Source organism: Anomaloglossus baeobatrachus, chromosome 2 (genome assembly GCF_048569485.1).
Source record: "Anomaloglossus baeobatrachus isolate aAnoBae1 chromosome 2, aAnoBae1.hap1, whole genome shotgun sequence".
Lineage (NCBI taxonomy): Eukaryota > Metazoa > Chordata > Amphibia > Anura > Aromobatidae > Anomaloglossus > Anomaloglossus baeobatrachus.
Window position 1 is genome coordinate 113,850,109 of NC_134354.1, and position 16,148 is coordinate 113,866,256.

Here is a 16,148-nt window from a genome sequence, read left to right on the forward strand (position 1 = left end):
TTAAAGGGGCATCACCACTATGATGTGTAATAGTCACTCTCTGCTTTCCTGATCTCACTGCAGAGCGGTGTGTGATTATAACTGACACTTCTGCAGGCTCCTCTCAGCTTCAGCTTCCATCTCACAGTCAGCCAGTGTTACAATATGGTTGATATGCAGCAAAGCTGTGAGAGCTGCCACAAATGTGTTTGTAAGAAGACAAAGCTCAGTTCTACTGTTCTGTGTTAGTGACATGTCGCACACTGGTAACACCTCCTTTTATTGAAAACAAGCTCTGGAGGCAGACTCTCATGCAGATCAGTGATTCCTCTGGAAATAGACATTGGATCACAGATATCAGCATAATCATTTTAAAAGACAAAAGGAGAAGGGCGGTCCGGCACACTCCGGTGGCATAGACGTATACGAAATGACCAGATCCACTTACAGTATACTGATCTTGTCTTTATTAAAAGTGTAATATTTTTTAGAAATATTACTTGCTGTACTACACATTTCGGCAGTATCTGCCTTCATCAGGTACGTACAGTTAGGTCCAGAAATATTTGGACAGTGACACAAGTTTTGTTATTTTAGCTGATTACAAAAACATGTTCAGAAATACAATTATATATATAATATGGGCTGAAAGTGCACACTCCCAGCTGCAATATGAGAGTTTTCACATCCAAATCGGAGAAAGGGTTTAGGAATCATAGCTCTGTAATGCATAGCCTCCTCTTTTTCAAGGGACCAAAAGTAATTGGACAAGGGACTCTAAGGGCTGCAATTAACTCTGAAGGCGTCTCCCTCGTTAACCTGTAATCAATGAAGTAGTTAAAAGGTCTGGGGTTGATTACAGGTGTGTGGTTTTGCATTTGGAAGCTGTTGCTGTGACTAGACAACATGCGGTCTAAGGAACTCTCAATTGAGGTGAAGCAGAACATCCTGAGGCTGAAAAAAAAGAAAAAATCCATCAGAGAGATAGCAGACATGCTTGGAGTAGCAAAATCAACAGTCGGGTACATTCTGAGAAAAAGGAATTGACTGGTGAGCTTGGGAACTCAAAAAGGCCTGGGCGTCCACGGATGACAACAGTGGTGTATGATCGCCGCATACTTTCTTTGGTGAAGAAGAACCCGTTCACAACATCAACTGAAGTCCAGAACACTCTCAGTGAAGTAGGTGTATCTGTCTCTAAGTCAACAGTAAAGAGAAGACTCCATGAAAGTAAATACAAAGGGTTCACATCTAGATGCAAACCATTTATCAATTCCAAAAATAGACAGGCCAGAGTTAAATTTGCTGAAAAACACCTCATTAAGCCAGCTCAGTTCTGGAAAAGTATTCTATGGACAGATGAGACAAAGATCAACCTGTACCAGAATGATGGGAAGAAAAAAGTTTGGAGAAGAAAGGGAACGGCACATTATCCAAGGCACACCACATCCTCTGTAAAACATGGTGGAGGCAACGTGATGGCATGGGCATGCATGGCTTTCAATGGCACTGGGTCACTTGTGTTTATTGATGACATAACAGCAGACCAGTGTAGCCGGATGAATTCTGAAGTGTACCGGGATATACTTTCAGCCCAGATTCAGCCAAATGCCGCAAAGTTGATCGGACGGCGCTTCATAGTACAGATGGACAATGACCCCAGGCATACAGCCAAAGCTACCCAGGAGTTCATGAGTGCAAAAAAGTGGAACCTTCTGCAATGGCCAAGTCAATCACCAGATCTTAACCCAATTGAGCATGCATTTCACTTGCTCAAATCCAGACTTAAGACGGAAAGACCCACAAACAAGCAAGACCTGAAGGCTGCGGCTGTAAAGGCCTGGCAAAGCATTAAGAAGGAGGAGACCCAGCGTTTGGTGATGTCCATGGGTTCCAGACTTAAGGCAGTGATTGCCTCCAAAGGATTCGCAACAAAATATTGAAAATAAAAATATTTTGTTTGGGTTTGGTTTATTTGTCCAATTACTTTTGACCTCCTAAAATGTGGAGTGTTTGTAAAGAAATGTGTACAATTCCTACAATTTCTATCAGATATTTTTGTTCAAACCTTCAAATTAAACGTTACAATCTGCACTTGAATTCTGTTGTCGAGATTTCATTTCAAATCCAATGTGGTGGCATGCAGAGCCCAACTCGTGAAAATTGTGTCACTGTCCAAATATTTCTGGACCTAACTGTACCTGATGAAGGCAGATATTGCCGAAACGTGTAGTACAGCAAGCGATAACTTAAAAAAATGTAAATTCTTAATAAAAACAAGATCAGTATAAGTGGATCTGGTCATCTTGTACCGATACGTCTAAGCCACCGGATTTTGCGTGGTCTACCCTTCTCCTTTTGTCTTTTTGTTTTCTGCTCGAAAGCCAGGGAAGGACCCAGATTCAGTGGGCCGAGCAGCCGCCGCCGGATAGACAGGTTCCCTAGATTAGATGCACGATCCATTTTACCCCAAGGCATTACCATTCAAGCACTCCTTGTGATCACAAAATACTGCACCCAGAAAAGTGCCGCCGGTCACTCTTCCTTTCTAGAAATTTTTTCCCCACTTAACATATCATTTTATTGAGCTTCTTATGACCTACATGCCCATATAGACAGCTTAGCAGGGTTGATCCTACTGACAGATTCCCTTTAAATTCCAGGACAGTAGGTCATTATTTTTGTAAAAAAAAATATTTTTTTAAATGTTATTTTATCTATTTTAATCCATTTTTAAAATTAGTGCTCTTTTAAAATGATGTATCCCATTTCTTTTGAAAACAGACCTGTTCTTGGCAGGATCTAAATCTAATAAACTTATATAAACTTATAGAAGTATAAGGTCACTGTATTTTTACATTTGACAAGAGAGAAGTCATTTTAGGAATGAGCACCCCTCTCTTTTTGCCCTTCCTGCTGCTAAATCGTTCTATAATCAAAATGGGCAGTAAAATGTCAGGACATGATGTACTCTTTGAATTTTTCATCCGACAGTCAGAATCCTGCATTATGTTAAAGTAAAACCAATAGTTTCAGAATAAATTGCAACGTGATGCAGCATTTCATTATCTCGCTCCCTTCAATTCTTGACATGTTGTGAAAACTTGGTAGAAATTAAGATTGAGAAACAAAATATCAGTATAATAATGAGCACATTACTTTGATTATATTCTTGAAGCTATGTTTGGATTATTTTATATATCATAGTCCTTGTTCTACTTGCCTTTAGCTAATCTAACAAGTATTTATAGATACTTAGAGTGATTTCTAAGCTTAATCTTTATGACATTGTACAAACTAAAATGGAAATGAAAAGGTGGTTATCTATGCCATTGCGTTCAAGCATGAAGAAGGCAACTGTCTGCCCAGTGCTAGGTTTATTAAAAGGAACCTATCAGTCGATGGATGCTCCTCAAGCCATGGGCGTCGTGAATCGGAGCTTGTCTGTACGATCCCAGGCAGGTATGCTTTCTCTGAAATGTTCAGCGAGAAATGGTAATTTGAATCACTGTTCTTGTTGTTTGACAGGTGTTTCCTATGCAACAGGTGAGACCTGTCAATCAACTTTTGAATTGGACCTAAGGCTATGTGCACACGTTGCGTTCTATTCCGCAGCGTGTAAGTCACTGCATGTGCATCTCAGAACGCAGCCGAAAAAGCTGCATTCTGAGACGCATATGCAGTGACTTACCTGCTGTGGAATAGAACGCAACGTGCGCACATAGTCTTAGACTGGTGTCTCTCACGCACCACTCCAACCGTTTGTGGAGCTTGGTGCAGCCTTCCAAATGCTGCAAAGCAAATCCAAGTTTGTAATATCCAAAGCACCGAAGACTCTATGAATTAGAAAAATCTTTATTGGTCCCAATGTACATGAGGCGATAAAAATAGCAATGTTTCGGCCAACGCATGGCCTTTATCAAGCCATAAACAGGTGTACCTTTTTATGGCTTGATAATGAGTTGACCAAAACATTGCTGTATTTATCCCCTCATGTATATTGGGATCATTAAAGATTTTTCTAATTGATGAAGGAATCTTCGGTGCTTTGGATATTACAAACCTTTTTGAAGTGCAAGGAGAATCCAATCATGGGAGGCACCAGACTAGTCCCTATAGTCTCTGGCTGTAATCAGAAGCACAGCCAGGCTCTGATTCATTCTATCCATGGTTTGAGCATGAATTGACTGATAGGTTCTCTTAAAGGGAACCTGTCAGGTGCAATATGCACCCAGAACCACGAGCAGTTCTGGGTGCATATTGCTAATCCCTGCCTAAGTGTCCCTGTATACACTAGCATAGATAAAGAGATCTTTAGAAAAAGTATTTCTAAAGATCTTTTATCTTATGCTCAAGAACGCAGGGACTAGTCCCAAGGGAGTTAAAGCCTCCGACTAGACCTCCCTCTTAGCTTGCTAGCATGCCCACAGGGGCGTACTAACATGTTATTCAATTCACCATCACCAGCGGTGACGCGCGTATCTGTGCTCGCTGTGACCGCTCTTCTGAATGGCGGGCAGTTCTGGTTATGCACAGTAGACCTCTCTGAAGCCGGGACGAGTATACCCGGCTTCATACCGCGCATGACTGGAAGTGCCTGGCATTCAGAAGCGCAGTCACAGCAAACACAGGTACACGCATCACCGCTGGTGATGCTGAATTGAATAGCATGTTAGTACGCCAATGTAGGCGTGCTGCCATACTAAAAGGGTGGACTAGTCGGACTAGTTGCTTTTTATATTCCTCTCCAATTATATTCATCAAATTAATAGTTCCATTAAAACTATTGATCTTGTCTCGCAAGACAAAATTATTCATATAATCTTTGGCTTTCAAAATGAAGTGATGGAAAAAAGAACAAAATAAAAATGCTGTGTCCTCCAGTTTTCAAAGCTGTGTCTGTGAAAAATTAAAAATAACTGATTACAAACAAAGATCAAATATAATAAAAACATTTAAATCTCTTAATTTGGATCTACAATGATCAAACATGAATGTGTAAATAAGGCCTCATTACAAAAATAGCAAAATAGCCAAGAATACACCAGGTGTCACAACACTGTAATACAAATGTTAGGGTTAGAGACAGCATATGCAAAGTGTAAATGTCATCTCTAAAACTTTAAAAATGGTGGTGATCCATGTCCTGTACTCCAATTTGTTGTTTAATAGAAGGAGGAAAATAACTGAAAACTGGTACAATAGACTTCCTAATAAAGGGAATCTGTTAACAGGTTTTTGCTATGTAATCCAAAGGCAGCATGAGGTATGGGCTGTGACACTGATATCAGTGATGTGTTACTTATTAGACTGTTTGTTCTTGTTTCCCTTGTTTCGATACAATGAGTGCTTTATCACAAGGAGATTATCATTGCCTTGAATACAGCTCCTGTGAGCCCTGGTCTAAGCACACCTCATCCACTGATAAGCAGCTCAATATCAATAGACAATGTACCCTGAAAACTGTGGTGTGGGAGATATCAGCTTTCTGAGCTCTGCTACATGCTAGATCTAAAAACTTGGATTGTCACAATTTCTGCACCCAGTAAACTAAGTGATACATCGCTGGAATCAGGGTCCCTTGCTCTACATTATATTGCTATCAGATGAGGTAGCAAAAACCAGGTGAGAGATTCCCTCTAACCATTATTCAATTTTAGGCAATGGGTAGTGTGACAGGGTGTCGGGACGGAGAATGGTAACCTTTATTTTAGCTGTCAAAAGATTGCAGCATATGGCTACATGCACACGTGCACTACTTGGATATGCTTTGTTTTCCAGTTAGATGTACAGATTTTCCTTGGTTCAGTGCTGCAAGGATTAAGCAGCACTTTTGGTCTCCTTGGGCTATTTGTCCTGGGTTATCTCAGCTGTTCTAATTTTTCCACTCCCCTCTGCTACAAGTACTTACTTCTGAGTTTAGGGAGTTGCCAGTGATAGCATGCTATTCCTTGGTCTTAGGCGGGCTTTACACGCTGTGATCTCGCAAGCATTCGTACCCACCCCCGTTGGTTGTGCGACATGGGCAAATCGCTGCCCGTGCCGCACAACCTCACTTAACCCCGTCACACGCACTTACCTTCCCTGCGACATCGCTCTGGCCCGCGATCCGCCTCCTTTCTAAGGGGGCGGTTTGTGCAGCGTCACAGCGATGTCACACGGCAGGCGTCCAATAGAAGCGGCGGGGCAGAGATGAGCGGGCGTAACATCCCGCCCATTTCCTTCCTTCCGGATTGCAGGTGGACGCAGGTAAGGAGATGTTTGTCGCTCCCACGGTGTCACACACAGCGATATGTGCTGCCGCAGGAACGACGAACAACATCGCTAATAAACAGAAAACAATTTTTTGTTTGAGGACAACCTCTCCGCGGCAAACGATTTTAACCGCTTTTGCGATCGTTTAAGGTCGCTCATAAGTGTCACACACTGCGATCTCGTTAATGACGCCGGATGTGCGTCACAAACACCGTGACCTCGACGATAATTCACTAACGATATCGTAGCGTGTAAAGCCCGCTTTAGTGAGGATGTGTGAGCTGTGGACAAAGAAGTCGTTTAGAAGCCATGTCTGGAGATTGCTGCTTGGAAGTTTGTTTGGTGCCTTCCCATGCTTTATTCTCATTTTAGTTTGCTTCACAGACCCTTTCTCTTTACTCCTTCCTATAGTCTGATGTGCATTGTATAATTGTTGTTTAATTTACTCTTGACTATCTCTTCCCCTTTGTGTCTTTATCTTAGAGCGGGAATAGTGCTCCCGCTGCCCTGTGCACTAGTCAGGGTTGTGCTAAGGGAAAGACATGGATAGGAACGAGATTGCCGCACTGGGTGAAAGAACCCATCTATGGACATCAGGTAGTTCAGGGAAAGTGTCAGGGGTTGTCCCTCCCTATTCTTACAATAGTGACAGTTAATCTCTTCCTCCCATCACATCTTATGCTTACCAGCCTCTTGGTGGAGTTTGTCAACCATGAGCTGCCCGGATGTGTTACCTGGTGCCTATCGTCAGCTAAGTCCAACCTCACCATGAGAGGCTCTTGTGAAGATTGGGTAGGCAATTAGTTACACCCCTCCGGCGGAAGCCTGGTTTTGGGAGCAGGGGGTCTACATCCCTCTCTCTCCTCCACCTAGTAGCGTGACAGCTAGGGGTTTAAACGGGAACTCTCTTCAGCTTTAGAAGTCAAAAGTTTTTGGAAATGACAAGCAAACTTTCAAAAGGAAATAAAAAGTTCAAAATAAAGAGAGATTGAAGATTTTGTCTAACATGAATAGGATGAAAGTTGGCTCTGTGACTGCCAAAATAGTGATTTTTTTATTGCATCATTTCATGCTATTATTTTCATGAGATTGTCTTACAATGAAACATTACTTTATTAGATCTTGTAAAACATAATACAATTCAATTTAAACAATTCTTTTAAAAATGCCCTCGTGTCCCACCCTTACGTGCAGTATAAATACTGCCTTGCATTTTTTTTTATTCCCTCTCAGAACATCTACCACCTACTTGTCTCGGCACCACCAACCAGATCGTCCTGTGCATGGACGGATTTTTACTATTTGTACAAGCCAGACAATAATAATCAATGCAACTTAGCTTCATCAGCATTCTAGCAGAAGCTCAGTACATGTGTCATGATCCCCCTATGCAGCACATCTTTCAGACTAGAAGATGCTCTGCTACGACTTCAGACCTGGCAGTGACATGAGTCCTCTGTGCAGAGCATTGTGGCTTTGAAGATGCTCTGCTGCAGTTTCCTGAGTTACTTGACTAGCAGCTTGATTGGCAGAGCAGGGCTCCATGTTGGTGCTGATTACTCAGGTGTTCCTCCTTCCTAGTAATTGCTCAGGTTTCTTTACTGAGCATGCTCACCCAGAAGGTCGCCAGTTGTATTTTCTGATTCTGCAGTTGTGCTGTTCGCTTGTGTGTCTGTTTAGTATTTTGATCTTGGTTTTCTGACCTCGAACTGTTGTTTGACTCCTCTCGCCTGGTCTCTGATCCTGTCGTGACCTCCTGCCTTTTGACCTCGGACCGTTACGTGACCACATCTTTGTTTTCTCCCTGAACTTATTACATGCTCTCGTGGTATTCTGACCCTCAGATTGTGACCTGACGTATGTGTGGCGCCCCTGACCTGGTCAGGCACCACTGAGTACTGCACCCATGCTGGGGACAGTACAATACAGGTAATCCAGAAGGCTGACAGGGGTGTGGAACACAGGCGCATAGTGACCAGGTCTCACACATGTACCTATGAGAGGACCCCTGGGGATCCCAGGAGGGGGCAAGCCTTCACCTTCACTGGAATAGTGGAGGGGGTAGAGCCTCCATCTCCTCTCAAGGGGTGTGGTAAGAGAGTCTGGTTGCTAGGTGGCGTAGGCAAGAACAGGAGAGGAGGAGCAGTGAGTCAGTTAGAGCAGAACTCCATAGGGCTCAGTGAGGAGCAGACCTGTGGGGCTGTTGCTGTCTAACAGCGCCCGCGCAGTGGCTACAGACGGGGGAGAACGGTCAACTAGGAGTGCTGCCTGAAAGCCAGCTTCAGCTAGCGAGTGCAACGGAGTGGGAAGTAAGGAGACTGCTAGAGAGCACCAGGCCCAACCGGGCGGCAGATCCCGAAGCGGGGATAGATTCAACTTTCTTCTGCTAAACCTGCCGGTGTGGGGCCCTTAAAGCCCACACCACAACACTACAAAAGCCGCAGCCACGTAACCGCAAGTTAGGGCCCATAGGTCATAGGAGGCAAGAGGCTGGAGTGGCCTGGTCCGGGGAACAAGCACACGGCGAAACAAGAAGGGGAGAGAGGCTTGGAGCATCTTCCCTGGGTGACCCCCATAGGGACTAAAAGTCGGGGTCACCCCAAACCACCAAGGGCTAAGGAAGGCGAGTCAGTAGTCACCCTCATAAAGTCAGCCTGAAGGATACCTGGTTCCCACCTGGTTCATCCCAGCTACGCCCGGGCTACTCACCCTGCCATCAAATGTGAGTAAAGCCCTTGAAAGACATTCCTGCCTGTGTGGTTATTCTGCGACTTGTGGTACTACAAACCTACACAGGGCCCTGGGGCTTGCCTCACTCTCAGGAGGCTACTACATCCGACTGCACCCACCATCAGCCCCAGGCGTCCCCTAACCTGCAGTGGCGGTCCCCACTGACCGCAATACTGAGAGTGGCGTCACGATCAAACAAGAAGATTTCCTACCAGTGACGGAGATCCAGCAACGTGGAGTCCCTGAAGGTAATGCACCGACACCGACACCACACCTGTGGGGCTTCACATCTGGCGTCACGAACAGGATAAGGACTAGACCTGTCCAGACAGGTGACCATGTGCCTGGGCGGTCCGCTTGAAAAATTGGAAGCGCCGCCATATTGCCACCATGAAAAGCGCGCTGAAAAACAACAGCAGCCCGCGCTGGAAGAAGTTACCGCCCACGAAGAGGTGTGGCTACCCAGAGATCCCCTAGAGGGTTCTGACCTTGTCGGCTGTGAAAGCGGAAGCGTCGAGAAACGGCGGAGCAGAAGAGAAGCCAGCAGCTTGGTAGAGAAAATGGAGTCCAGACGCGGATACCCAGAACCAGGCACTGCTGCCTGGTGGTGCCGAGAGCTTGCCATCTTCTGCGACCGGCTGGAGGCCGGGATCGTGCGACGGCTCAGAGAAGAACGCACGGAGCTCCTGGAAATGGCTGCGGCGGTGCGGACCTCTGAGGAGGGAGCCGCGCGGAGCCTGCCGGATCGAGCGGCGACGACGATTCAGACCCCGATGGGTGAGTCCGGTGTTGCCCCGGCTAGAACAAGAGCCCCGACCCTAGCTGCTGCGACCGCGGTCCCAGAGGAGGCGCCCGATGCGGCGACGCTGAGTGAGGCCGCAGCCACGCTAGATGCGGCCCGCCAAGTCCAGGCCGCTGCAGCGATGCCCCGCCTGTCCCGCAGGGCTCCGACCACCACGGCAGTGCTCATCCGTGCTGCAGGTGTGACGCTGACCCAGGCTGCCACCCTGCTGAACCCGGTCCGCCAAGACCCCAACGCAGCAGCGACGCTAGTCCGCGCCGCAAGTGATATGCTGAACCAGGCCGCAGCCCCGCCGGGTGCGGCCCGCCAAGCTCCGATCACTGCAGCGACGCCCGGCTCAGCCTGCACGGACCCCATCGAGGCTGCGACGCCAAGTGAGACCGCGGCTGCAGTGTCCAGTCCGGCCCGCCAGGAACCGGCCGCGACAGAACCGCCAAGACCAGGCCGCCGCCATGCCGGGCGCGGCCCGCCAAGACCAGGCCGCCGCCATGCCAGGCGCGGCCCGCCAAGACCAGGCCGCCGCCGTGCCAGGCGCGGCCCGCCAAGAAGAGAAGACTACCTCATCATTTTCCCCGGCCTGCAAGGCCAGAGCAGACACCGCTCCCCAGTCCAGAGAGGTCCCTGCTAGGAAGACCCTGATAGGAGAGGACCCCGAATACTGGAAGCTGAAGGCTGACCTAGAGGCCCAGTTCCCACAAGAGATGGTGGATCGGTACCTGCTCCCTCCGTATACCCCCAAGGAAATACAGGCAACCCCTGCAGCTGCGCCGAAGAGTCCATCGCCTGGGCCAGCTGAAGAACACTCATCCCCAGCACTGCCACCAAAGGAGTGCAGCGAAGAACTAAGGGGGAGAGGAGACCATGAAGCAGAAGGGCTGACTCCGACGCCAACCGCAGCAGACCCCTACCCAGAGCCGGAGATGCTGCCCTATTCCCGCTGGGAGGAGGAAGACTTGACACCGTCAGCAGATGAAGATCAACCTAAAGACCTCACCTGGAAGCCTGCAAGCATGAATCCAGCCCGCAAGACACGGCGCAGCAGAACACAGGTTGCTCCAACACCGCAGTCTCCAGAGCAGAGGGAGGTCACGGTCAGAGACCTGGAGGAGAAAAGGTGCCTAAGAAGGTCCAAAGCCCAGGCTAGAGGACCCCTTTACAGAGGAATAGTAGAGGACTTCAACCTGAAAAGCGGATACGGCTTCATTGTAGTAAAGGGAATAAAAGAGGGCATATTTGTAAATCGAAGAGATGTTCAAGCCCACCTGCCCAGAGGACATTCAGGCAGAAATTTGAAAATTGGGGACTTAGTACAGTTCACCTTACATCAAGGAGAAAGGGGCTACTATGCCTTAGACGTAGCACCATGTCAAAGACAAGAAAGACAAGAAAGACAAGAAAGACAAGAAAGACAAGAAAGACAAGAAAGAAAAGACAGAGATAAAGAAACAGATACAGAAAAAGAAACAGACGAAGATCAAGAAAGGAAAGATAAAGATCCTACAGATGCAACAACCACAGACAAAGATCCTACAGATGAGACAACCACGGACGACGACGGAGAGCAAGAAAGTCACAGGTGCCAGTGCCCAACATGCCCACGCCCTGGTGAAAAAGAGGAGTAAAGTAAAGGAAAGTAAGAAGTTACTGTTTTGACCAGTTTTGACAAGTTTTGTTTGCAACGTTTAAGAAATGCGCCCACAAAAACTATTGTGAGAAATAAACTTTAAGGCTATGAACTTGCTATAGCCACAAACTCTCGCAGTGTAAATAGTTACACCAGTGGCACCACCACCAGGGCCAGCCTGTTTAGGGGCTTGGCTCGTCTGCAACCAGGGGGGCCCGTCCGTAGAAAAGGGCCTTGGCTCACCTGCGACCAGAGAGCACGCCTGTTTATGGGGCCTTGGCTCACCACCACAAAGAGGGTACCTGGTCAGCACCAACTGTGGAGGCCGCCTCTGCATCCTGCCAGAAGAAGCTGACGGCGCGGATCCACCAGGCCAGGTATACCCTGAAACCACCAGCCCATGAAAGCCGCCTCTACATCCTGCCAGAAGTGGCTGAAGTCGCGGCCAACGGGAGAGGAAGATTGGAGGAAAGGTCTGGGGAAGTAGATGGCCCAGACCTGGTTACCAAAAGGACCGGTGACCTGCCTCCTGAGAGGGTTTTGGGTGGGTTAACGGACTTGTGGGTGGAGGGTGGTGATGTCTGATACCTGGTGCTTTTAAATGTTTTACATGTTTTAACGTTTTATGCATTTTAAAATGTTGTCTTGCAGCCCGAGGACGTGCTGGTGATAACTAAGGGGGAATGTGGCGCCCCTGACCTGGTCAGGCACCACTGAGTACTGCACCCATGCTGGGGACAGTACAATACAGGTAATCCAGAAGGCTGACAGGGGTGTGGAACACAGGCGCATAGTGACCAGGTCTCACACATGTACCTATGAGAGGACCCCTGGGGATCCCAGGAGGGGGCAAGCCTTCACCTTCACTGGAATAGTGGAGGGGGTAGAGCCTCCATCTCCTCTCAAGGGGTGTGGTAAGAGAGTCTGGTTGCTAGGTGGCGTAGGCAAGAACAGGAGAGGAGGAGCAGTGAGTCAGTTAGAGCAGAACTCCATAGGGCTCAGTGAGGAGCAGACCTGTGGGGCTGTTGCTGTCTAACAGCGCCCGCGCAGTGGCTACAGACGGGGGAGAACGGTCAACTAGGAGTGCTGCCTGAAAGCCAGCTTCAGCTAGCGAGTGCAACGGAGTGGGAAGTAAGGAGACTGCTAGAGAGCACCAGGCCCAACCGGGCGGCAGATCCCGAAGCGGGGATAGATTCAACTTTCTTCTGCTAAACCTGCCGGTGTGGGGCCCTTAAAGCCCACACCACAACACTACAAAAGCCGCAGCCACGTAACCGCAAGTTAGGGCCCATAGGTCATAGGAGGCAAGAGGCTGGAGTGGCCTGGTCCGGGGAACAAGCACACGGCGAAACAAGAAGGGGAGAGAGGCTTGGAGCATCTTCCCTGGGTGACCCCCATAGGGACTAAAAGTCGGGGTCACCCCAAACCACCAAGGGCTAAGGAAGGCGAGTCAGTAGTCACCCTCATAAAGTCAGCCTGAAGGATACCTGGTTCCCACCTGGTTCATCCCAGCTACGCCCGGGCTACTCACCCTGCCATCAAATGTGAGTAAAGCCCTTGAAAGACATTCCTGCCTGTGTGGTTATTCTGCGACTTGTGGTACTACAAACCTACACAGGGCCCTGGGGCTTGCCTCACTCTCAGGAGGCTACTACATCCGACTGCACCCACCATCAGCCCCAGGCGTCCCCTAACCTGCAGTGGCGGTCCCCACTGACCGCAATACTGAGAGTGGCGTCACGATCAAACAAGAAGATTTCCTACCAGTGACGGAGATCCAGCAACGTGGAGTCCCTGAAGGTAATGCACCGACACCGACACCACACCTGTGGGGCTTCACATATGCCTCTGTTTACTCCTTGTGATCCTACATGTCCTCCTCTTACCAGCACCCAGCTTTTCTGACTACTCTTCCATCTAAACTATCCGTAAGTAATTACTGCATCACAACATGGCTCAAAAAACTAAAATGTTGTCTTTGTAAGTTTTCTTTTTATCCAGTAGTTCAAAGATTTGAAACTGATATAGGTCAGGGGAGCTGGAACATTGCAGCCGCTTCAGTGAGTAATTTTCTAGCCAATACAGAATCCGACAACTTGCTGTTAAAAAAAAGCACATTAATTATGATTTACTGGATTAAGGTATTGATTACCATGGGGCAGACACTAATTAACCTTCCTTCACTGTAGTGTTGTGAGCTGCTTATTGTTAGCATTGTGCGGGAAGGCCCGACTCCATTAACTGTACTTGTAGCTCACTTCAGGGGCTGAAATGCTCTCAAAACTCAGCACCCCTCTATTGTTAAAGGGGATTTTAAAATCTGGATAACAAAATGACAAGTTTAGAAATGACTTATTTGAAAAACAGATAATTGAAGTGTGTTCAATACAATCACATCCTTTACAGTACATGGTGAAAATTAGATCATTTGATCGATAAACCCTTGAAAGGCTTTGATTGGAAGGAAGGCCTCAGTCCAAATAAAGGTATGTTAACATAGTACTTTTTTGCAGTACAGTTGAACTTTGGTTTATGAGAACAATTCTTTCTGTGAGTGTGCTCGTAAACTAAGTTACTTATACAGTAAAGCAAAATTTCCCATAGGAAATAATTGAAACTCAGATAATTCGTTCCACAACTTGTAGTAATGTCCTATCCTGGTCCCCTTTTGTGCCAACACACACACACACAAACACGCACAAACACATACAAATACGCACACAGATATTATGCTCACCTATCCTCCATTCTCTCAGCGGCCTCTTCCCTGGGTCTTGCAGTCCAAAGGCATGTAGATTCGGTAACCATTGCGACTGATGCAGCGGCTGCCGCTGTCAGTGCTTCAGCAGCTGACGTCATTGGCATGAGCAGCTTGCCTCAGATTGGTCAGCGCGCTGACGTTGAAGGCATGAGCCGCTTGTCTCAGATTGGTCAGCGCGCTGCCTTTGTGAAGAACTGTCAGCGGGAGCCCCACATCGGTTGCGATTGTTATCGGATACACATACCTGCAGGCTGCAAAAACCAGGGAAGAGGCCGCCAAGGGAACAGAGGATCGTTGAGCATATTATGTGTGTGTGTGTTTATGTCTGGTGGTACTTGTTTGTGCGGACTGCAAGAGCGGGTCAGAGCGTGGTGAAAGTACGGAACCAGAAGTGTGTGTGGTGAATATTTCCTCATACAGCAAAGCATTGCTCATAAACTGAGTTACAAATTTGCAGCACGTTTTGCTCGTATAGCGAAATACTTGCACACCAGGTTACTCGTAAACCAAAATTCCACTGTATTGCCCTTTTGGCAGGAAAAACATGCGTAGATTACACACATTTTTTTATGCAACTTACATGTGTGCTTTTTATAAATTTTTTTTTTTAAAAAAAGTCACCAAAGCTCTAAAAATGGCTTTTTCTTCCACCCAAAAAATCCCAGAAAAAAAGGAACAGAAAATGCAGCCAAAATGCTAATTATGAATAAGCCCTAAAATATATTATAATATACAGTATATGCACAGCTAACCTAATAAAAAAACACTCTGACTCCTCGGATCTCACTGTCTTACTATTTTATAACTAAACTTAATTCACTTTTTTGATCTATAGGAGAACTCTACCGGGTACATGGAAGAAAACACCGGTGTCCCAGACAGAGCAGTTTTGAGATTCATGAAGACAGTGAGGTGAGCGTAATATTCCTTTACTTTCATTAATTCATTCATTGTAAACATAAATAAACAATGCCTATTATCCAAGACTTCAGTTTTCAGAAAACATCAAACTCATGCGGCATAATTACTTTCTGGCAGTTAATATACAGTGATGGCCAAAACTGTTGGCACCTTTGAAATTGTTCCAGAAAATAAAGTATTTCGCCCAGAAAATTTTTGCATTTACAAGTTTTGTTATACACGTTTATTTCCTTTGTCTATATTAGAACAACACAAAAAAACCTGAGAAAAAAAGATAATTTGGACATCATTTCACACAAAACCCAAAAATGGGCCGGACAAAATTATTGACAGTCTCAACTGAATATTTGGTTGCACACCCTTTGGATTAAATAATTGCAATCAATCATTTCCTATAACCATCAACAAGCTTCTTACACCTCTCAACTGGAATTTTGCAACCTCTCTTTTTTTGCAAACTGCTCCAGGTCTCTCACATTAAAAAGCTTCAGAACATTATGCAGGATACGGGACCAGTTTAACTAATTGCCTTTTCTCAACAGCAATTTTAAGATATCGCCAGAGGTGTTCAGTGGGATTTAGATCCGGACTCATTGCTGCCACTTAAGAATTATCCTGCGCTTTGTTTCCATCCATTTCTGGGTGTTTCTTGAAGTATGTTTGTGGTCATTGTCCTGCTGGAAGTCCCATGACCTGGGATGCAAACCCAGCTTTCTGACACTGGGCACGACATTGCAGCCCATTATCCTTTGGTAATCTTCATATTTCATGATACTACCCTGCACACAGTCAAAGCACCCAGTGCCAGAGGCAGCAAAACAACCCAAAACATCTTTGAACCTCCACCATATTTGTCTGAGGTCTTTTTTTTTAAGATTTCATTCCGTTTTTGGTAAACGGTAGAATGATATGCTTTAAAAAAATGCTCTATCTTGGTCTCACTTGTCGATAAGATGGTTTTCTGCCATAGTGTTTCATTTCATTCAAATGGATAGTTGGTGCTGACACTGATGCACCCTGAGCCTGCAGGACAGCTTGGATATCTTTGGAACTTGATTTATTTAAAACTTAATTAC

General features: G+C 46.5%; 1 protein-coding gene across 1 annotated transcript in view; it reads left to right on the plus strand.

Moving 5' to 3' along the window:
* The window catches only part of PITPNM3 (PITPNM family member 3), a 729,687-nt gene that overhangs the window by 470,812 nt on the left and 242,727 nt on the right, over window positions 1-16,148 (plus strand). Inside the window, exon 4 of the mRNA XM_075333206.1 lies at window positions 14,987-15,063. Within this exon, the coding sequence (XP_075189321.1) occupies window positions 14,987-15,063 (77 nt within the window). The remainder of the gene's footprint in view (window positions 1-14,986; window positions 15,064-16,148) is intronic.